The following is a 21,636-nucleotide window of genomic DNA, read 5'->3' on the forward strand; positions in this document are numbered from 1 at the left end:
CCACTGATACCTTCACCCTCTGAAATCCTTTTTTTTAAAAAAATAATATTTATTAAAGGTTTTATAGTTACAGAAGAAAAGAAAAAGACAGTATAAAAAAATATTAAGAGATAATACATCAAAAATAAAAGAAAAAAACAATACATCAACACAAGAAAAAGGAAAAACATTTAAAAACACATCCCCCTGAAATCCTAAGCTCCTTCTAGTTTCTACCAGGCATTCCTTATGCACTTTGGAGCTTAGCCTTTGTTTCTAATGTAACCGAAGCTGCTGCCATTCATTGTATTAGTAGCAATCCAGCACACCTTCATTTACTAGAGTAAGGTGTGGCAGTTATTGTTCCCCCTTCTCTTCCCAGAGATAGCTGCAGAAGCATGCGCAGTAGGTTGCTTTTTAGGGTGGTTTGAATGGCTGCTCTCAGAAGATTCTGGCAGTCTCACCTGGACCTGGGAGAGAGAACATAACAGATCTCTGCTGGAGCAGGTCAGAGGCCTATCTAGTCCAGCATCCTGTTCTCACTGTCGCCAACCAGATGCCTATGAGAAGCCCTCAAGGAGCACCTGAGCGCTACAGTGCTCTCCTCCCCATTTGCAATTCCCAGCAACACTTGAGGGCTATTCCTAGAATCATAGAATCATAGAGTTGGGGGAGACCACAAGGGCCATCGAGTCCAACCCCCTGCCAAGCAGGAAACACCATCAGAGCACTCCTGACATATGGTTGTCAAGCCTCTGCTTAAAGACCTCCAAAGAAGGAGACTCCACCACACTCCTTGGCAGCAAATTCCACTGTCGAACAGCTCTTACTGTCAGGAAGTTCTTCCTAATGTTTAGGTGGAATCTTCTTTCTTGTAGTTTGGATCCATTGCTCCATGTCCGCTTCTCTGGAGCAGCAGAAAACAACCTTTCTCCCTCCTCTATGTGACATCCTTTTATATATTTCAACATGGCTATCATATCACCCCTTAACCTCCTCTTCTCCAGGCTAAACATGCCCAGCTCCCTTAGCCGTTCCTCATAAGGCATCGTTTCCAGGCCTTTGACCATTTTGGTTGCCCTCCTCTGGACACGTTCCAGTTTGTCAGTGTCCTTCTTGAACTGTGGTGCCCAGAACTGGACACAGTACTCCAGGTGAGGTCTGACCAGAGCAGAATACAGTGGCACTATTACTTCCCTTGATCTAGATGCTATACTCCTATTGATGCAGCCCAGAATTGCATTGGCTTTTTTAGCTGCCGTGCCACACTGTCTTGCGAGTCTTGACATTTTTTTTCGCTCCCCACTCCCTTTTTCTAAGCCGCTAAACCGCTAATAGCCTTTTAGCAGCTAATCCACTAATCCCTTAAGCCTTTAATAGCCACTAATAGCCGCTAAAAGCCGCTAAACCGCTAATAGTGCTAATCCGCTAAGCCGCTAATAGGGTTGCTTCGCAAGACGAAAAAACCACTAGACGAAGAGACTCGCGGAACGAATTAATTTCGTCTTGCGAGGCACCACTGTATTTTGCTTTTCTAACACATTGCTTTAAAAAATCCCTCCACCTTTAAAACACAGACATTAAAAACAAATTACTAATAAAATCTCATGATTAAATTTATGGCACATGACTGCAGTTCTCTGCATGGTTGGGAGTAAGCACCATTGAACACAGTGGTGCATATTTCTGCTTTATAGGTTCAATTTTTAAAACACATTTGGTTTTAGCAAATGACATCCAGACAGCAGAAACGCAACCTTTTAGTTTTAATTAGCAATGCAAACAACTTTTTGTTATTTATTTTTGGAATTTTACAACAAAATCAAACAGCCTCCTGTCTCCCCACCTCCCCTATGCATCCTCCCCCTTCCTCACATGCCCCCAAACCTCTGTATTCCTTCCTAGCCCCAATTGCCCTTAATCCCCCCCACATCCCACAGCATTTGTGTTTGTTTGTATGATCAGTGGCAAACCTGTACTTTCACTACCGATTCCCCTGACACATCTAATCTAAGGATGGCCTGCTGCTTATGACGTAACAATGCAAGCAATCCAGAATTTACAGACATTTACAGAATTTACAGACATTTATAGACCACGTCCACACAGGATTAAAGTGTCGTATTTTGTCTCAAACTGCCCCACTGAACAAGCTTATATTAGCTGGCGAAAACCCTCTCCCATGCCCTTGCTTCTTTTTATCTAAGTTGTATATAAAAATAGGAGAAGGTCTGTGGCAATTTGTAAAGGGAGTAAGATTTGCTAGGGCATACTTCCTCAGATGCAGAATGGGTGGCAACAACAACAACATAGTATTAGTATTAATAATAATGTACAGTGGTACCTCAGGTTAAGTACTTCATTCGTTCTGTAGGTCCGTTCTTAACCTGAAACTGTTCATAACCTGAAGCATCACTTTAGCTAATGAGGCCTCCTGTTGCTGCCGCACCACTGGAGCACGATTTCTGTTCTCATCCTGAAGCAAACCTCTTAACCCGAGGTAATATTTCTGGGTTAGCGGAGTCTGTAACCTGAAGCGTCTGTAACCCAAGGTACCTGTTATGTACTGAAGTTCTCACCCTGGGCCAGCAGGGGGATACTGGAGATAGTTATGCAAATGAAGGATCAAAAAGTGACGTTCAGTGATTGGATAGTTTTGTATGCAAATGAAGGATGAAAAAGTGACGTTCAGTGATTGGATAGTTTTAGAATATGGCAACAGTTGCATTGTTCTGGAGCTCTATACAGTGGTGCCCCGCAAGACGAATGCCTCGCAAGACGGAAAACGCACAAGACGAAAGGGTTTTCCGTTTGCAGAGGCACTTCGCAAGACGAATTTCCCTATGGGCTTGCTTCGCAAGACGAAAATTGAAGAAATTTTTTGAGGTTTTTTCCCGCTCCAAAACCCCTTTTTCTGAAGCGCTAAGCTGCTAAAAGCCTTTTAGCAGCAAAACCGCTAATCCCTTAAGCCTTAAAAAGCCGTTTTTAGCCCTTAAACTGCCAATAGCGCTAATAGCGCTAATCCGCTAATGGGCTTGCTTTGCAAGACGAAAAAACCGCAAGACGAAAAGACTCACGGAACGGATTCTTTAAGTCTTGCGAGGCACCACTGTATAAGCAGGCTGATTGAGCTCCTCAGCCTAGTTCTGTTCTGGCATCTGAATAAAGAAGAGCTGTTTAAAGAATCGCTGTGTCGTCTGACATGTTCGCCCACAACTTAACAGTACCACTGTACAGTGCTTTTTTTCTGGAGGGACGCAGGGGTACACATACCCCTAAACATTTTGTGAATCTAACGGGAGAAGAAACTAAAAAAATTAAAATATTTAATTTCTTCACAGCGTAGTGAAGTGGCAGTTCTGTTGCTACCCCTGATGGCAGCCTTTGGTCCATTTACTGCATTTATTTTTCCCGATTTGAACTATAAAATGGTGATTTTCTTGAGCATTTGCTCGTAGTCTTTTTCTAAATTAACTCCACCTGTAAAAGCATTTTGTTGTTCTCAATTTTATTTCACATTTGTGGGCATCTGAGGTGGACGAAACCTCCAAGAAGCTCTCCTGCAGGAACCTGGTCCTGAAAGCACCTTAGAAGCAGAACCATTTGCCTCAAGGCTACATTACAATGTTTGGCAGGGAAAAAAGCTGACCCCTGGTTGTCTTACATCGCAGACCTTGTGCGCAGTAATGCCGTTATCATTGCCTTACTAATCAATGAAGAAAAAGAATACAGACTGAAGTTCAGAGAAGTTCATTTCTTGATTATACAACCTTATCTACTTAATGGCTAATCTCATTTACTCAGAGAAACCTAGAATTCCTATTGGTGAAAGTCCATGTCTATGTGACCTCCTCAGAGTATATAAAACTGGAAAGCAAATTAATTCATCTAGAGTCATTTCAGTCACTGTTAGCTGGTGCCATGGAGCCTCTAGGGACAGTGACCATTTTGATGATCATATGTATCTCTTGCCTTGTTTTCCTTGCAGTCAGGAGCAGGACGCCAGAGAATGCAAAGCAGCTGCCACCTGGCCCACCTCCACTGCCCATCGTAGGGAACGCTCTGCAGCTGAAGACCAACAACCTGGCCCAGGTTCTCCAGGAGGTAAGCCAAGGATGAGCACCTTCCTCAACAGCTGTCTGTTGATGACCGTTACCTGTTTGCAAGCCTCTTTCCATCTGACTCTTTTGGAAGGGGACAATCAATTGTCAGTTTCTTTCTTTATAGATGGTACCATCTGTGTGCAGGGCACATTTGCAGAGTATAAGGCAACAGACTCTGCACTTTGACAGAGGAGAGGCAAGAGAGGGAGCGGAGGCATCCAGACCAGAAGAAAAGAATAGCAGAATCGCTGTGATGTCAGTGGCACGGACTTGCGCTTGGCTACATTGGCAGGGATGGGGAGCAGGGACTTGTCCCAAAGGCTCCACAGAAAAGAGGTGGACTTTGAGCAGATCCCACAACTCCAGAAAGGGGGTTGTTTTATTGTCATTTTATTGTTTTATCCTTAAAATAAAAGCCATAAAGCCCCTTTCTGAGTAAAGAACTTTAAAAAGCAATAGTGCAATTTTCATACTATTTTAGAGACAGGGGGGGTGGAGGGTCCAATTCTCCCTCCACACATGGATGGTTTGGGCATTTTTGCCCTCTGAACATTTTTAGCCTCTGCTGGACAGTGTGGAGTTCATCGTCTTCTTGTATTCTGAAAAGCTGCTCCTTTATTTTCCCCAGAATGTGCTCAGTGGGAAGGTACTGTAAGAATTCCCTTAGAAAAATGAGTGTGAGGGAGACATAACAGAGCACTATAATCATATTCACGGTATAGAGAAAGTGGACGGGAGAACACTTTTACCCCCCTCTCATAATGCCATACCCTCCAACATTTCTCCAATGAAAATAGGGACATCCAATTCCATAATAATTTTACTATTTATAGCCCACACAACTTACTGGGTTGCCCCAGCCACTTTGGGCAGCTTCCAACATATATAAAAAAGTAATAAAACATTAGAAATTAAACAAAAAAACACTTCCCTATTCAGGATTGCCTTCAGAGGGGGTCGGACAACTCTATACCCTCCAACATTCTCCAGTGAAAATAGGGGCATCCGAAGGAAAAGGGGGGACATTCTGTGGTCAAACTGGGACAGCTTCTCTAAATCAGGGATGTCCCTGGAAAATAGGGACACATGAAGGGTCTGTAATGCTAAAACATGGAGCCTTCGGTTAAAGCTGAATGTGGGAAGATTTACAACACACACAAGATAGTAGTTCTTTGTACAGTGCATATTGAAACTGTGGAATTCACTGTGGAATTTTGTTAAGACAAAATTCCTTGAAGATAAAGCTTGGCCACTGTGATAACAGTCGTGGACTAGTTGGCCTTTGGTCTGATATAGCTGCCGAACTCTTCTGTATGTTATTAAGAGTCATGTGGTTCAGATGCCCATAGTGAGTCTGGGGGCAGCGGGGCTCTCCATCAGCTATATGACTCTCTCCTAACCCGCAAACCCACCTAGATGTGTGTCCTTCTTTTTTCCAGTTTAGTGAGAAGTATGGCTCTGTGTTCACAATGTATTTTGGAGCAGAACGGGTTGTGGTGCTGCATGGCTATGATGCAGTGAAAGAAGCACTGATCGACCGTGGAGATGAATTTGCTGCCAGGGGACACCTGCCATTAGCTGATGATGTCAACAAGGGATTAGGTATTTTATGCTGGTTGACCAGCGGAGGGGGGGGATGCAGGAAAATCCCTCTATTCATGAAAATAAAGCAAAAAAGGTTGCAAAGACAAGTCATTGCATCTTGAGATAAACTTTCCTGAAATATACTCAGAGTCACAAAGTGATTTCATGCTTTTTATTCAGCTCATAGTGGTGAGGAGGAATGAATGAATGTCCCCTCAAAGTATTTGCTTTATATACATTATTTACACAATGAGCTGCACATGTTTGGCTAATTCCGGAATTCTACTGTAAGCCAATCAGGTTGTGGATTCACTTCTATCTGGAGCATGATTGGGTGGTTCCTGCCAACCAATCATACTGCTGCATTGTTCTAGGACCAATCAGACTGCTGCATTCTGAATCCTATTGTTCTAGGACCAATCAGACTGCTGCAGTTTGGATCCTATTCAACTCAGTACGTAATACCCCTCCCCTCTAAGTTCCAGTCCTGCCCAGGAGGTCGCATTCATAGTCCTCAAGGTACGCCGGCGGCCTACGTGTGCGTTGCGGCATGGGGTGTTCCCTGGTCCAGGGTTCAGGCTCTGGCTCGTGTTCCAAGGATGCTGGCTGTGATGGTGCTGTTTGGTCTGGCGTAACCGGCTTGCTCAGTCGTGGTTCTGGTTCCGATGTCCTTTCGGCATCTCGGGTCATCTCTGTATTTACTGATTCTGCCTCTCCTGCTGGCCCCTCCTGCTCTATGGGCCTCACTGCCCCACTGTTCCCTTGGGACTCCTTTGACCTGTCCTCCTCCTGGTTTCTCCCGGGAATCGTCACCATATCTGGTCGCAGTGGCAGCGTCAGCATTGCCCCCCATCCGTTAGCACCTCGTACGACATGGGGCCAGTGACCCTGGTGACTGTGGCGGGTACCCATGCTGGGCCTGCCCCAAAATTCTTTGCGTACACTGGGTCCTGGGTCTCGAAGGTCCGGAGGTTCCTGCCTTCCCCCACCACTACCTCATCCTGAGCTCTATTGGGGTGAAGGCGGTCCAATCAGATTGCAAGGCGCCGACCCATTAGTAGTTCAGCGGGGCTCCGGCCAGTTGTTGAGCTGGGGGTGCTGTGCTAGAAGGAATGTGGCAAGGCGTTACTCCCAATCCCCTTGCGTCATGAGACGAAGGGTGTCCTTGGTGGTCCGCACCATGCGTTCTGCTTGGCCATTGGTGGCAGGGTGGAATGGCGCCGAACGGATGTGGCAGATGGCGTTCTGCGCTGTGAAGGTTTGGAATTCTCCTGACGTAAATGCAGTCCCATTGTCTGAGAAGAGAGTGTCAGGGAGCCCGTGGGTTGCAAACAGCCTTCGTAGTACCCAGAGGGCTGCGGACGTAGAAGTGGACGGTACCAGTGTGACTTCCAGCCATTTGGTGTAGGACCACTATGAAGAATGTTTTCCTCTGAAAGGGGCCAGCGAAGTCCACATGCAGGCGTGACCATGGTGGTCGGGCGGACTCCCAGGACTGGACTGGAGCCCTTGGGGGATCTGGGCGGGATTCTTGGCAGGCCTGGCAGTGTTTGACCCAGGCCTCTATCTCTCTGTCGATCCCCAGCCACCACACATAACTCCTGGCAAGGGCCTTCATTCTTACTACCCCTGGGTGTGTCTTGTGTAGGGCTGTGAGGACCCTTTTGTGGAGGGGCTGGGGAACCACGACCCTGCTTCCCCATAACAGGCACCCCTTGTGGGCCGACAGTTCATGTTTGTGAGTTGTGTAGCCGGCGAATTCTGGCCTGGGGCTGCTGCTGGGCCATCCCCTCCATACCCAGTCCAGGACCCGGGAGATGACCCTGTCTTTCTTGGAATGGTGTGCAACTTCTTGTGCCTGAATGGGGCGGTCGGGAAGTAGCTCCAGGCTCATAACCTCTTGTGCAGGTGCTGGGTCGGGGCCTGTTTCTGGTAGTGGTAGCCTGCTGAGGGCATCCACATGGCCCATCGCCTTCCCAGGGCGGTGAATCAGTGCATACTGGTAGCTGGAAAATTGACCACCTGAGGACGCAAGCAGACAGCACTTGGGGGGTCTGCTTTTCGGGGGCAAACAAGCCAAGCAACGGCTTGTGGTCAGTCACCACGGTGAAGGGCCGCCCGTACAAGAAATCATGGATTTTTTTACTCCCTTCACGATTGCCAAACCCTCCTTATCAATTTGTGAGTAGTTCCGCTCGGTTGCATTGAGTGTCTGGGAAACGTATGCCACTGGTATCTATCTTCCATCAGGGAGTTGGTGTCCCAGGACAGCGCCAATGCCATAGGGCGAGGCGTCGCATGCTAGCACCACCGGCAGCCTCTTGTTGAAGTGTGCTAAGACCGAGTTTGATACAAGCAAGTCCTTGACTGCCTGGAATGCAGCCTCCTGGCACTGCCCCCACACCCAAGGGCCCCGCTTGTCCAGGAGTCTGTGTAGGGGCTCTGCTACTGCCGCCTTGTGGGGAAGGAAGGAATGGTAAAAGTTCAATAGTCCCAAGAAGGCCTGAAGTTCAGTCTTGCTCTTGGGCGCTGGGGCATCACAAATGGCCCATACCTTGTCCCCAGTTGGGTGGATCCCTTCTGCGTCCACCATAAATCCCAGAAAGTCCACCTGAGGCACTCCTAGTAGACATTTTTCCCACTTCACCTTGAGACCCGCTGTCTGGAAACGGTGCAGAACGGTGTGGAGGCGGTCCTCAAACTCCTCTGGTGTGGGCCCTGCAATCAACACATCATCAAAGAAGGGGGTGACACCAGGAATCCCTTTAAGGAAGAAAGCCCATTAGATTCTGGAATATGCCTGGGGCCACACTGACACCGAATTGCAGCCGCTTTACCCTGAACGCTCCTCTGTGCGTCACAATCGTCTGTGCCTCTGCTGTGGCCTCATCTACTGGCAGCTGTTGATATGCTTGGGCCAAGTCCAGCTTGCCAAAAAATTTCGACCCAGCCAGGGTGGCAAGGACATGGCTGACCACTGGCACTGGGTATGCATGGGCCATGAGGGCCTTGTTTATGGTACATTTGTAGTCTGCGCAGATGCGGACCGAACCATTAGGCTTGATGGGTGTGACGATTGGGGTTTCCCAGGGGGCAGTAGGCACCGGCTCCAGCACTCCTTGCTCCACAAGCCGGTCCAATTCCTCGTCTATACGGGGTTTCAGGGCGAACAGGACCCGGCGGACCTTGAGTCTGACCGGTCGTACTGCGGGGTCTAGCTGTAGAGCAATGGGGGGGCTATACTGTCCCAATTTCCCATTGAAAACCCCCGGAAATTCCTTGCATATGGCGTCCACGTCCACTTGTAAGCTAGTGTGGTTCAGCCCGGTGACGGCTAGCCCCAGTGGTCCAAACCATGCCAATCCCAGTAAGCTAATGTAGGGGCCCTTGGCCACAAGCAAGTCCAGTTGCCGCGTCCACCCTTGGTATTGCACCCTGAAGGTCCCCACCCCCATTGTGGGGACCTTACGTTTCTGGAAGTCCCGGAGGGTGAATGGGGCCGGCCTGAGTTTGGGACCCCCAGTAGGACACAGTTTCCTTAAGGTCCTTGCCGAGATTATGGATAGAGTTGAACCCGTGTCAAGCTCCATGCGGCATGGGGCCCCCTCTATCTGTACCTCTACATAAATTTTCTCTACATTGGGGTGGGGCAATTGGTATACCTGGAAGTCCGTGAGCTCCGTTGAGTTGCCTTGGTGCGTTGGGCCCCGGGACCTGGGGCTCTTGGATTGGTCATCTGATGCCTGGCATTGGATGGGCCGAGCCCGACACATCCAGGCGATGTGTCCCGATTTTCTGCACTGCCTGCACTCTGCGTTGCAGAAACGGCAGGTCCTCCTTTCGTGAATTTCCCCGCAGCTTGTGCAGTTCCCTCCTTCTCGTCGAGGCAGGTGTGGTATGTGGGCTGCTTGAGTGCTCTGCTGTACTCGGTGCACCTCCTCCCTGTCGGATCCTGAGTCGTCGGTGAGGTCTTCGTGGTGGACCCTCAGTTGGGACGGCAGGCTCGGCCGTGCCTCTTGCGTCGACCTCTCGGCAGCTTCCGTTGCCAGGGCCTCCTCCAGAGCGACCTGGAACGTTAGGTCCTTCTTAGCGTAGAGGCGTCGTTGCAGCTTCTCATCCTTCAGGCCACTGACGAGGCGATCACGAAGCATGTTCTCCAGCTCTGAGAAGTTGCAGAACCAGGCGGCTTGGCGGAGAGAGATCACAAACCCAGTTATGGTTTCCCCAGGGGCTTGCCGCTTTGCATAGAAGGCATTTCGACGAGCCACCACTGAGGGCTGCGGCGAAAAGTGCCCCTTCAGCTGTTCCATTATTGTTTTGTATGGAACAGTAGCGACGTCTTCAGGCTCAAGGAGAGCCCGGGAGATTTCAAACGTCTCCTCTCCGCAGACGCTGAAGAATATCGCCCTCTTCTTGGCGTGTTCTTCGTCGGTGACCCCTTTGGCTTCTAGGAGGAAGGTGAAACGGGAGGCGTACGCTTCCCAGTCTCCAGATGCTGGGTTGAACGGCGAGAAGCTGCTGTCGGTTGCCATTCTGAGTTCCTTGTGTCCCTGAGCTGAAACCTGAATACAGGGTGTGAGGCAGCGGTGCGGCAGGTGGTGGTGCTGCAGTGCTGTGTGTTGCAGTCAGCTCAGCGGGATCCCACCTTCCTCGCCAGTGAAATATACTCAGAGTCGCAAAGTGATTTCATGCTCTTCATTCAGCTCATAGTGGTGAGGAGGAATGAATGAATGTTCCCTCAATGTATCTGCTTTATATACATTATTTACACAATGGGCTGCACATGATTGGCTAATTCCGGAATTCTACTGTAAGCCAATCAGGTTGTGGATTCACTTCTATCTGGAGCATGATTGGGGGGTTCCTGCCAACCAATCATACTGCTGCATTGTTCTAGGACCAATCAGACTGCTGCATTCTGAATCCTATTGTTCTAGGACCAATCAGACTGCTGCAGTTTGGATCCTACTCAACTCAGTACATAACAATACCTAATTAATGTTCCCACTGGACAGTAGCAGTAGATAATTATCAGCCTTTTAATGGCAGAGCTATATATTGGGCATTGCCATTTAAGAGAGAAATGAGCCATCTCACAAAAGTACTTAAGCACTATCTAGGGCAGTAGCGGACAAAGGTGGTTACAGCTAGCTCCGCCTCTGGTCTAGAGCAGGATTGAATGAGTCTCTAGCCTTTAAAAATAATGGTCTGAGGTAATTCTGGTGTGGGCAGTAAGTGTGAGAGTTATGTGAGCAGAATTCCCTGGCCTGGATCTTGTGAATCAATAAGCTCTCCACACCAAGAAAGAGTTTCAAAGTTACTGCAAGCTATCGTTAAATTTGTAACCAAAAAAATAAATAAATACAAATCAACACTTTGCACTTAAACAACTAGCCTCCCGCTCTTCCAACCTGCTTCGTCTGCTCTCCCTTTCAGTCCATCCATCTCCTTTAAGCCCATTTCATCTTCTGCTTTCCAGGAATTGTATTCAGCAATGGGGAGATGTGGAAGCAGCTCCGACGCTTTGCCCTTACCACCCTGCGCAACTTTGGCATGGGAAAGAAAAGTATTGAGGAGAGGATCCAGGAGGAAGCACAGTTCCTGCTAGAAAAGTTCCAGGACACTCAGGGTGGGTAGCCACTGCCCCTCATCCACATAGGCTTATCAAGCAGACCCCCTTGAACATCACAACAGATTCTGGGGTACATTACAACAGATTATTAACCACCAACTCATAAAGAAATAGCATGGTGGGTACAAGCAAATTATTAAAAAATTTAAAATCGTAAAACACAGAACTAGTGACCAACACTGAATCAAATAAATTGCCTAAAAACACTTGTGAAATACAAACATTTCCTGCAGGTGATGAAATGCCAAAATTCTAGCTGGTTTCAATAGGAACCACATTCCAAAACATAGGTGCCATGGTGCTCAAAGTTTTAATAGATATAATAGATATCTGCATTGATATGAAACAAACGTGATGAGTGTGTGGAAATTTGGAAGGCTTCTCCTGATGATCATAGTGATCTGAGCAGTGTGTATGGGAAAAGGTGGTCCTTAAGTCAACTGGTCCTAGGGTGGGTATCCACTGCCCCTCATCCACATAGGCTTATCAAGCAGACCCCCTTGAACATCACAACAGATTATTAACCACCACCTAGTCCTAGGTCACTGAGGGCTTCATACACACCACTAATGTACTGAACTTACCTTGTCAATGTACTGGCAAACAATGCATAGCTTTCAGCAGGGGTGTAATATGCTGACACAGACCAGTTCCAACTAAAGCCCAGCTGCTGCTTCTCTATCAACTGCAAGAGTGCTCTGCAGATATTGTTGAATTCCAGCTGCTTTTAGCCCCAACAGTCATCAGTGGTCCAGAAGTGATAGTCTAGCAGCATCTGAAGTGCTTTAGATTCCCTAGTTTTAGTCTAGACTTCACCAAGGCCTGCTCCACTGTGCTCACCCTTTCCTATCTAAGGATATATTGGCTGAAGCTGGAGGAAAGCACCTTGGAAAGTCCTTGGAAGAAACCACTCATAGCCACTGAAGATGCCCATGCCTCCAGAATTGTTGTGAGAAAGGCAGCTCCCTGTCTGACCACTGAGGCCAGGAGCCAGGAAATGGCAGCTCAGAAATTCCAGACTAGATTATTGCCTAAAACCTGTAGTGGGGTTGTATAATTATTTGTTTGTTGTCCTTCCAGAGAAGCCCTTGGATCCAACCTACTCACTCAGTTGCGCTCTCTCCAATGTCATTTGTGCAATTGTCTTTGGGAAACGATACGATTATAATGACAAGAAGTTCCTATCCATGATGAGCTTAATGAATGAAAACTTTGAGGTTTTTAGCTCTTCTTGGGGACAGGTAGGTGCCATCTTTTTAAAGGCCCTTTCCCACAAAGTCTAAATTTTCCTGCTGTTTAAATTCTTTCTCCCAGGCTTCTCATGACCCATACTGCCTCTGCCTCTTAATATTTCTGTTAATGTCCTAGTTGCAGGCTTGCCACGGGTAACTGGTTAGCCACTGTGACAGCAGGATGGGCCACTGGCCTGATTCAATAGTCTCTTCTTACGTTCTTATGTTTTTAATTTGGAGATCCAGTCAAGGTCGGTGCATACAATGCCAATACCTGGGTCTAGTAACCAAGGTTTGACTTAACAGCAGCCCAGTGGAACAGGAAGTAAAGCTTAAGCAGTTTTGGCAGCACAGATGGGGGATTGTTGCATGATTTCTCAGTTTTTTGTAAAGGTACACATAGGTGAAATAAACAAATAAATAAATCTGCATATGACCTCTACAAACATTAGGCAGAGGGTGGGAAAGCACTAACTAAGGGGAAGGGAAGATAATACAATGCAGTACAATCAATGAAGCACCACCCAGTAATGCAGATGGGGAACATCTACAGAGATATTCGAGGCATTGGTAGTGAAAATGCTGGTGTGTGGACCACAGAGTTGAAATGCACACAAGGCAACAGTGGCCAACGTTATACTGAAGCCCGAGTTTGGACAACCCCTGACTGAGGCTGGTGCCAATGGGTCTCTTGTGGTGTTTCTTCTAGCTCTACAACATCTTTCCTTCTTTGATGAAATGCATCCCTGGGCCCCACCACAAACTGCTGAAAAACAACTTGGCACTCAGAGAGTTTGTTTTGGAGGAGGTTGAAGAGCACAAGCCCACTCTGGACCCCAACTCACCTCGGGATTTTATCGACTGCTTCCTTATGAAAATGGATCAGGTAATCATGAAAACTCATAGAATTCTCCTGCCACTCCTGAAGCTTCCCAACCAGCAGACTTCCATCCAGCTTCTTGTGGGGAATGCCAAGGAAAGAGATTCCTGCCCACACCCCATTGGAGTAGATTCATTTCCCATTGCTGACTTGTTCCTGCAGTAAGTGGGAAATTCTTTCTAATGATTAGCCCTCTGGGCAAGGAATGTCCAGAGGAACGAGCTATAAAAAGACTTGAGATAAGATGTGTCTTGGGAAGCTAGCTGGTCCCAGTGGCGAAGTTAAATTCTTGTTATGTTGTACTCAGAACAATTGAGTTGACTCCACTGACTGTGTTGTGTCTTTCTGCAGGAAAAAGGTAATAGTGCATCCCATTTCACCATTGAAAACCTGGCCATAAGCACAGTTGACTTGTTTTCGGCTGGAACAGAGAGCAGCAGCACCACACTGCGATACGGGTTCATGATCCTCCTCAAATACCCAGAGATACAAGGTAAAACGGAAATGATGTTAGTATTTATTATTCTAGTTCTCTCCTAGATTTATGTGTCACAGGTCCAAGAGGTTGTTGTTCTGCCGTTTTCCCCAGGAAAACCCACTGTTAGTTGCTGAATGTTAATCATCGCTGACTGACATCAGTAGTAAACAGAAGGCTTTCCTGGAGGCAACTGTGGGGGTGGGGTGGACAAAATGCTCAGATCCATGCCTAGTAACCACAGACCTGTGCCTAGAAATCCTAGCAAAAACAGAAGTGTGGATGAGCTCTTATAGCTGACCATATTGCAAACCCTAGGATTTATATGCAAACAGTAACAACTTGAATTTGGCTCAGTAGTGTACTGGCAGCCAGTGCAGATCCTTTAGAACAGGCATGTCCAAAGTCCATTTTGGGGACCTAATCCGGTCTGCTGCCCCAGCGGCATTTTATTTCCTGAGGTAAAATCCTTAAAAAAAAGCTTAACAACATTGGTTGGCCCTTTGGTTGGCCCTCACGAGCCTTTACTTCATCCAATGTGGCCCTCTTTGAAAAACGTTTGGACACTACTGCTTTAGACAAAGGCACAACCACAAGGGCCAGGGGCCAAAGGGCCCTCAGGTAGGATCAGAATCACTGCAGGACAGTGCCTCCAATAGGAATCCCTCTAAGCTGGACCATCACTTGCTTCTAAAACTTCCCTAAAGAGGAGGCTTTTCTCCCGCTGGGCTCCTTTTGGATAGAAATTGAATTCATATATAAATAATTGCAGTTATACTATGTTTCCCTGTTTACAGATGGATTACTGAAGGTGAGCTATAATAATTTGTCTGAGTTAATGTGATGAGTCAACAGAAAGTTGGCATCAGAAAACATTGAAAGCTCCAAAAATGTGCAGGGGCTGGCAGGCACTCCCATGGAATTTCAATTGCTTCTATGATGTTTCCTGCACTGGTATTAAACCTCATTCTTCCAATTACAGAGAAAGTGCATGAAGAAATTGACCGAGTTATTGGCCGATCTCGAAGTCCTTGCATAGCAGATCGTGGGGAAATGCCTTACACAGATGCTGTCATCCATGAGATCCAGAGGTTCATCTCTCTTGTCCCACTGAGCGTCCCTCATGCAGTCCTCAAAGATACACCGTTCAGACAATATGTCATTCCAAAGGTCAGCTCTTTTCAAGGCTCTAAGTAGTAATAGTAGGCTGGTAGCCATGATGGCTATATTCTACCTCCATGGTGAGAGGCAGAATGCTTCTGAATACCAGTGGGTGGAAACCACAGGAATTGAGAGTGCTGTCTTGCTTAGATTATGTTTAAGGGCTTCCCATGGGCATTTGGTTGGACACCATGAAAACAGGATGCTGGACCAGATGGGGCCACTGGCCTGATCCAGCAGAGCTTTTCTTCTCTTCTTATGTACAAGTAAGAGAAGTAGTTTAGCCCAACTCCTAAAGTGCAGCTGGGCATCTTCAGGCCTGGACTTCATTTTAAACACCCTATTGCCTTCTGAAGCTGCCCCATTCTTCTTCTGTATCAACAAAGTACCTTCCCACACCATTCCTTTGTGAGTGTCAATTTTATGCTTTCGTTGGGTGTCATGGCCATCCAGCCCATTTCTTTGCACTCTCTGCAGGGCACTACCATATATCCTAGTCTGACATCTGTGCTACATGACCACAAAGAATTTCCAAACCCCAAAGAATTTAACCCAGGACATTTCTTGCACAAAGATGGCACCTTCAGGAAGAGCAACTATTTCATGCCTTTCTCAGCAGGTAAGATCTCTGCTTCCTCAGTTGGCTGCAGTCTTGGCCAGCTCAGGTCTTTCCCATCTCCCTAATTGGCTGGTGTCGGGGCATTGAGGGGGAACCTCCTTCCTCCTGCAGCCTAAACTGGAAGGGCTCCCAGTTTGTGAGAGAGGGGCAAAGGCTTCTGGGTCCATCAGAACTCCTTGCACCTTTCCTGTGGCCAGCTGAAGCAAAAGAATGGTGGAAAGAGTGACTCTCCCAGGAGCTGTTCTAGAGCAGCACCTTTGCTCCTTTGGCATGATTGTTATTTTCTCCGTAACAGCCAAAGTGGTTGTTATGCATCTTACACTTTGAGTTTCCTTTGCAGGGAAGCGGATATGTGCGGGGGAAGGTCTGGCCCGTATGGAGATCTTCTTGTTCTTGACCACCATATTACAGAACTTCACTCTGAAGTCCATCATTGACCCCAAGGACATCGATCTCACACCGGTGTTGAGTAGCATAGGCAACTGCCCTCGGCCCTATCAGCTCTGCATTGTCCCTCGCTGAAAAGCCTGCCTCAGGAGGGCTGTACATGTGGACAAGTCGCAGCCTGGCAAATCTTTGTTCAAAAAACCCATAACACAATATCTCCTCACGTGTGGAGCCCTATCTTCTTATCTGACTATTTGTTGAACTGTTACTTTGGGGATCGTGCTAGAGACTATTTCACGTTGAAGACATTATTGCAATGGACAAATAGCAGGATTTAAAAATTATTCATACACAAAAAATCCCATTCTTATCTTTCTTGCCCCTTCATATGCCTATGTGTGCAGCGGCGTAGCTAGCCGCTGGAGTGCCTGGTGCGGGGGCATGTCCTGCAGCCAGGGGTGTGTCGAGCGACCCATGGGCGCGGGGCAAACCTCTCCAATGCTTGGAGCCTCTCCGCCGACTCCCCCTCAGCTGTAGGGCGTCTGAGGGAGAGGCAGTAGGCAGACACAAATCCCACGTTGCAGCGCGAAACTTGCAGGTGCCTAAGCCACCATGTCACTCCGAAAAATTTTGTGAGCACAATTTTTTAAAAACTGATTTTGTCACACACCCCTCAATGATGACATCCGGGGCAGACTGCACCCCCACCCCCACCCCCTTCCTCCGTCACTGTATATGTGTGATGGGCAAAATCTGCCAAGATGTAAGCTTTTTAGCCAATGAGAAGAAGTCTTTGTGCTAAATGAAGCCAATCAGAGTGGAAGGAACTGAGTCAACCACTGAGGAACTGGTGACCCTCAATGGTGGTTGGACTCTTGCGCCCATCACCCCTGATGTTGGCTGGGGCAGATGGGGGCTGGAGTCCAGAAATATCTGAAGGGCTGCAGGTTCCCCATTCTTGCCATGAGGGCTCAGTTGGGACAACTCCCATAATCCCATTTCATTGGCTAGGTGGCTGGAGAATATGGGAGCTGGAGTCCAGCAGCAAGATATCCAACCTTGACTTGGTGGGTTGAAGTGCTGCAGGCTGTAGAAGCTGGGTGGGTTGAGGCCCCTGTCTGAGATGACCTTTTCATTCCCTCGCATGTCCTACCTATTCGGTTGACCTGCTCCGATAACCTCTTCCGATAGATTTATTGCTTTATTGTTCGGCATCCAGCACGCTTCCCCCTGCGAGCCTCTGCAGGTCATAAAACAATTAGCAGAATATGCACAGCAGTTGTGTGATGAAAGAGCACTTCCCAAGACGTTGCTTCTGTTCTAAAGTCACTTTATTGTCACAAAAAACAAGTATTTACAAAGTCAAATCCCATCTGAATGGAGCTGCATGTTTTCACTCTCTCCTTGCAGCTACGCAACAGCAAAACTGCTGCTTTCGATTTCCAATGAACTCACACAGCATTCCAAGCTGCTTTCGTCACATCCTGGCTTACTTCCCTTGTAAGCCCGTCCCCTCAGTCTCGAGGCACAGAAGGTTAACCCTTCACTACACCCAACACCCCCTCATGCCTCGCGCCTGAGGGGAGAATCGACCCTTGGTCGTCCCAAACCCAGACCTTCGCAAAACTCTCCATGTCTCTGAAAGGAGAGTGGCTTCGTGAACCCATCAGCTAGGTTCTTGGCTGAGGGACAATACTTCAGCGCAACTAATCCCTCCTGAACACTCTGGCACACATTCCGGAAGCGAATATCTAGGTGTTTCGTTCTGGCCTTGAACTGACCTGACTCTGCCAAACGTAGCCATGGTTGATTGTCCTCAAAAACACATATCGGTTGACAATCCACTTCGCAGACTTCCTGCACTAAGCAAGCATAGAACTCTACTTCTCTGCACACCTCTGAAAGAGCACTGAACTCCGCCTCAGTGGATGAGAGCGCTATAAGACTTTGCTTCTTGGATCTCCATCCAACTACTGAGTTCCCAAACTTCACCACTAGGCCAGACACAGACTTGCAATCCTCAAGATTAGCCCAATCCGAGTCCACATAGCAAGTCAGTTTGACTTCTCCCTGTGCTGGTAACCTAAGACAAAAGTCTTTGGTCTCCTGCAAATATCTCAGAACTCTCTTGATGCCATTCCAGGCTTGCACACTAGGGTTTGAAGCTTCCCTGCTAAGCAGATTGACAGCAAATGCTATATCAGGTCTGCTCCACTGGGACAAGTACAACAAACTCCCTAGGGCTGACTGAAACACTTCAGTATTTTCGAACGCAGCGCGTTCTACTTGCTGGCTGTCCTTCACAAAACTGGTCTCCATAGGACTTCTCACTCCTGCACAATCACTCATCCTCATTTTCTGAAGCAGTTGCTCAATTTTGCCTCTCTGGCTGAGCAAGAAACTTCCATCTTGTGCACGCTCAACATTGACACCTAGATAAGTTTTGACGGCACCAAGCTGTTTAAGCTTGAACCGTTTACCTAGCTCTTTGGCAAACTTCTCTGCCTGTCCATCTGTTGCTGAGAAAAATAACACGTCATCAACCCAGATCTGCAAATACTGTTGCGTTGCACCTGATCCTCTTAAATAAACACAACCATCAGCAACACTTCTTCTGAAACCTAACTCTTCTAAGGCTTCATTCAGGCACATGTTCCAGTTTCTAGCAGATTGACGCAATCCGTAGATGGATTTGTGCAATCTCCACACAACATCCTGCCTCAAGTTCTCAAACCCCTGAGGAGGGATCATGTACAGCTCCTCCTGGAGATCTGAATTTAGGTAGGCAACATCCACATCAAAATGGTTTACCTTCCAGCCTCTCTGTGCTGCACAAGCTAAAAGCATTCTCAGAGTCTCTGCTCGTGACGTTGGCGAATACAACTCCGTGAAGTGTATTCCCTTCTTCTGAGTAAATCCACGAGCAACTAATCTGGCTTTATACTGCGGCTCTCCAGTGTCCGTGGGTTTCAAACGGTAAACCCACCTGCAACTCACAGCCTGTTTGCCTGGTGGCAACTCTGTGAGTGAAAACACACCTAGATCTTTCATGGACTTCATCTCTTTGTCCATCGCCCTGTGCCATTTATCTGCTTCTTCCTCAGGTAAACTCTGAATATCCTCGAAGGAATCAGGTTCACATCTGGCTGAATCTACCCAGATGCCTGAAACTTCGTACCGATCAGGAGGCCTCCTTGTCCTCGCTGATCTCCTCAGTGTGAATCCTGGTGACCCTGCTGCTTCACTGGGTCCAGCTAAATCATCCTCAACTTCAGTGTCTTCCCCCTCTGACCTGCTGCGCCTCTTGGGCCTTACAGCTGGTTCAGCAGGTGAAGAAGGCTCACTCTTTGGCTCAAACTTGACACTTGCCTGAGGAGGTGTTCTAGGTTCCCCCCTCTGAGGGATCCTGAGCTGTCCCTGCCTTGGACTCTGTCCCTGTGGTGAATCCTGTTGCTCTGGACCGTGGTCCCCAGCAACAAATTCCTCTTCCTCCTCAACGTCTGAGTCATAGAACTGCTGTGAAATCACATCTGGATTAGCGTGCAGACATTTCCAACCGGCTTGTTCACAGAACTCAGCGCTATTGCTGATAACCAACCTAGACTGGTTTCGACTTGGGTACGCAAACCGCCAGGCCTTTGAACCAGGCTCATACCCTACAAAGATCATTCTTTTAGACCTTGGCTCACCTTTCTTGCGTAGAGCCTTTGGAATAAGCACCCAGTCCTCACAACCAAACACACGAAGGTAGTGCACCTTAGGCTTCTTTCCATGCAGTAAGAAATACGGTGTATTTCCTACACTAGAGTTGTACACTCTATTCTGCGTATGGACCACATATTTCCAAGCTTCAGACCAATACTTTTGGGGTAGTCCTGCGTCCCACAGGATCGCAGACACAGCTTCCTGCACCCTCCTGTTCCTTCTCTCTGCGACTCCATTCTCTTACGGAGAGTAAGGAGCGGTCAATCTGTGGCTAATCCCCTTCTCCCTAAAGAAATCCTGTAAAGCAGAACCAGTGAATTCAGAACCTCTGTCACTTTGAAAACCACGAACTTTGGTGGAAAAGGTTACCTCAACTGCGGTGATCCAATCCCTGATCATTTTAGCCGCCTCCCCTTTAGACTTAAGGGCAAAGGTCCAAGCAGATCTCGAAAAATCATCAATCAAGATCAGAGAGAACCTTGACTCTCCCAGTGACTCAACAGACATGGGGCCAGACAAATCTGCATGAATTAATTCAAAGGGTTGTGTGGTCTGTCTCTCTGACTTTGGATAGGAGCATGTCACAACTTTTGCCTGTTTACTTGCATTGCAATCTAAAATTTTTCCACAACTCCTAAATTTGCATCCTTGTGTCAATTGCGGTACTTTCTGAAGATGCCCCCAATTCAAATGGGTGAAACGTCTGTGCCAAATATGCGAGCAACCATTATGGGGCGCTACATTCACACATTGCCCCTTTGCATCTTCGGTGTCATCCTCTCCTGTGGAAAAAGGCACATTTACAGCAAACAAATTGTCTTTAGCCTGCACTGTGTATACGTGTTTCCCATCCTTGGAAAATTCGCACTTGGTACCTGCAAAAGAGACATGAAAACCAGCAGCGAGTAAATCACTCACACTTAACAAACAATTAGTTAAACTGGGCACTGCAAAAGCTTTGACTTCATGCTTAAGAAAGGGACAGAAGAAAAAGCCTGACTGCGTTAGTCTTTTTCTGCTCCCATAAGCGATTGTAACAAACTTTTCAGTTTTTACTGTCTTGCAATTTCTTAACAGACAGCTAGATGGCACTAGCGTATTTGAAGCTCCTGAGTCGATTATTACAGTGAGAAAGTTTTGTTGTTGACACTCCTGGGTCGCCATAGCAACAATCTTCTCGCTATCCTCCTCCTTGGGGCTTCTGCAGATGTTCTCTCTGGTTGTCACGGCAACAGACTCCCCCCGGCAGGAAGACTTGCCCACGACCTTCACAGCTTCCGTAGATGCAACTCTCTCAGTTGCCATGGAGACTGGACTTGTCTCAGCGTTCCCACACAACTTCGCAGCTCTTATCTCTACTTGCTCCAGGTGGCTGGCCTTGAAGCCTCTAGCTGCATTCAGCTTCGCACGGCTAGGCTTTAGCCCTTGGCGTAAACAACTCTTGGCAGCTTTTGGAGAAAGAGGCATCTCTGAGCTTTCACTGCTCACTGCCCCCCCCCCACTACTCACACGGCCCCCAGGACGTTTTCCTGCACCCCCTCTGGTGGGTAAAGGGCTACCAACACTTCGCCTCTCTCCAGGCTCCTCACACAGACACGTTGCAGCATCCATACAGCTCTCAGGCTCATCAAAAACATCATCAGCATCAACAGGAACAGGAACAGTCCCTTCGCCCCCCCCCCCTGTGGGGTCTCCCAGCTCCTCCCAGCTGTGTATCGGCTCTCAAGAATGTGGCCGGCGCCATCTTGCCTCTCCCTTCCTGATGCAGCCACGTCTCGGCCCTTGCTTCCCACCCCAGCTTCACAAGCCTCTCGGAGTGCTAGCCAAGCGGCCCCTGGCCTTTTTGCATCCAGGACAACAGGCACTAGATGAGCATCCA

At 47.8% G+C, this 21,636-nt stretch overlaps 1 protein-coding gene across 4 annotated transcripts in view; it reads left to right on the top strand.

Moving 5' to 3' along the window:
• Window positions 1–3,612: 3,612 nt before the first annotated feature.
• Window positions 3,613–21,636, top strand: part of LOC310676191 (cytochrome P450 2C19-like) — a 32,554-nt gene continuing 14,530 nt past the window's right edge. The window contains exons 1-9 of one of the 4 annotated variants that reach the window (XM_083437792.1): window positions 3,704–4,083; window positions 5,522–5,684; window positions 11,146–11,295; window positions 12,379–12,539; window positions 13,240–13,416; window positions 13,762–13,903; window positions 14,868–15,055; window positions 15,524–15,665; window positions 16,006–16,297. In XM_083437792.1, coding sequence (XP_083293918.1) covers window positions 3,901–4,083; window positions 5,522–5,684; window positions 11,146–11,295; window positions 12,379–12,539; window positions 13,240–13,416; window positions 13,762–13,903; window positions 14,868–15,055; window positions 15,524–15,665; window positions 16,006–16,187 — 1,488 coding nt within the window. In that variant the 5' untranslated portion in view covers window positions 3,704–3,900 and the 3' untranslated portion in view covers window positions 16,188–16,297. Of the gene's footprint in view, window positions 4,084–5,521; window positions 5,685–11,145; window positions 11,296–12,378; window positions 12,540–13,239; window positions 13,417–13,761; window positions 13,904–14,867; window positions 15,056–15,196; window positions 15,409–15,523; window positions 15,666–16,005; window positions 16,298–21,636 lie in introns of those variants that run through there. The other 3 variants (XM_083437795.1, XM_083437793.1, XM_083437794.1) reach the window with 3 other exon arrangements.

This window comes from Podarcis tiliguerta (assembly GCF_965153285.1).
Source record: "Podarcis tiliguerta genome assembly, chromosome: 1".
Classification (NCBI taxonomy): domain Eukaryota; kingdom Metazoa; phylum Chordata; class Lepidosauria; order Squamata; family Lacertidae; genus Podarcis; species Podarcis tiliguerta.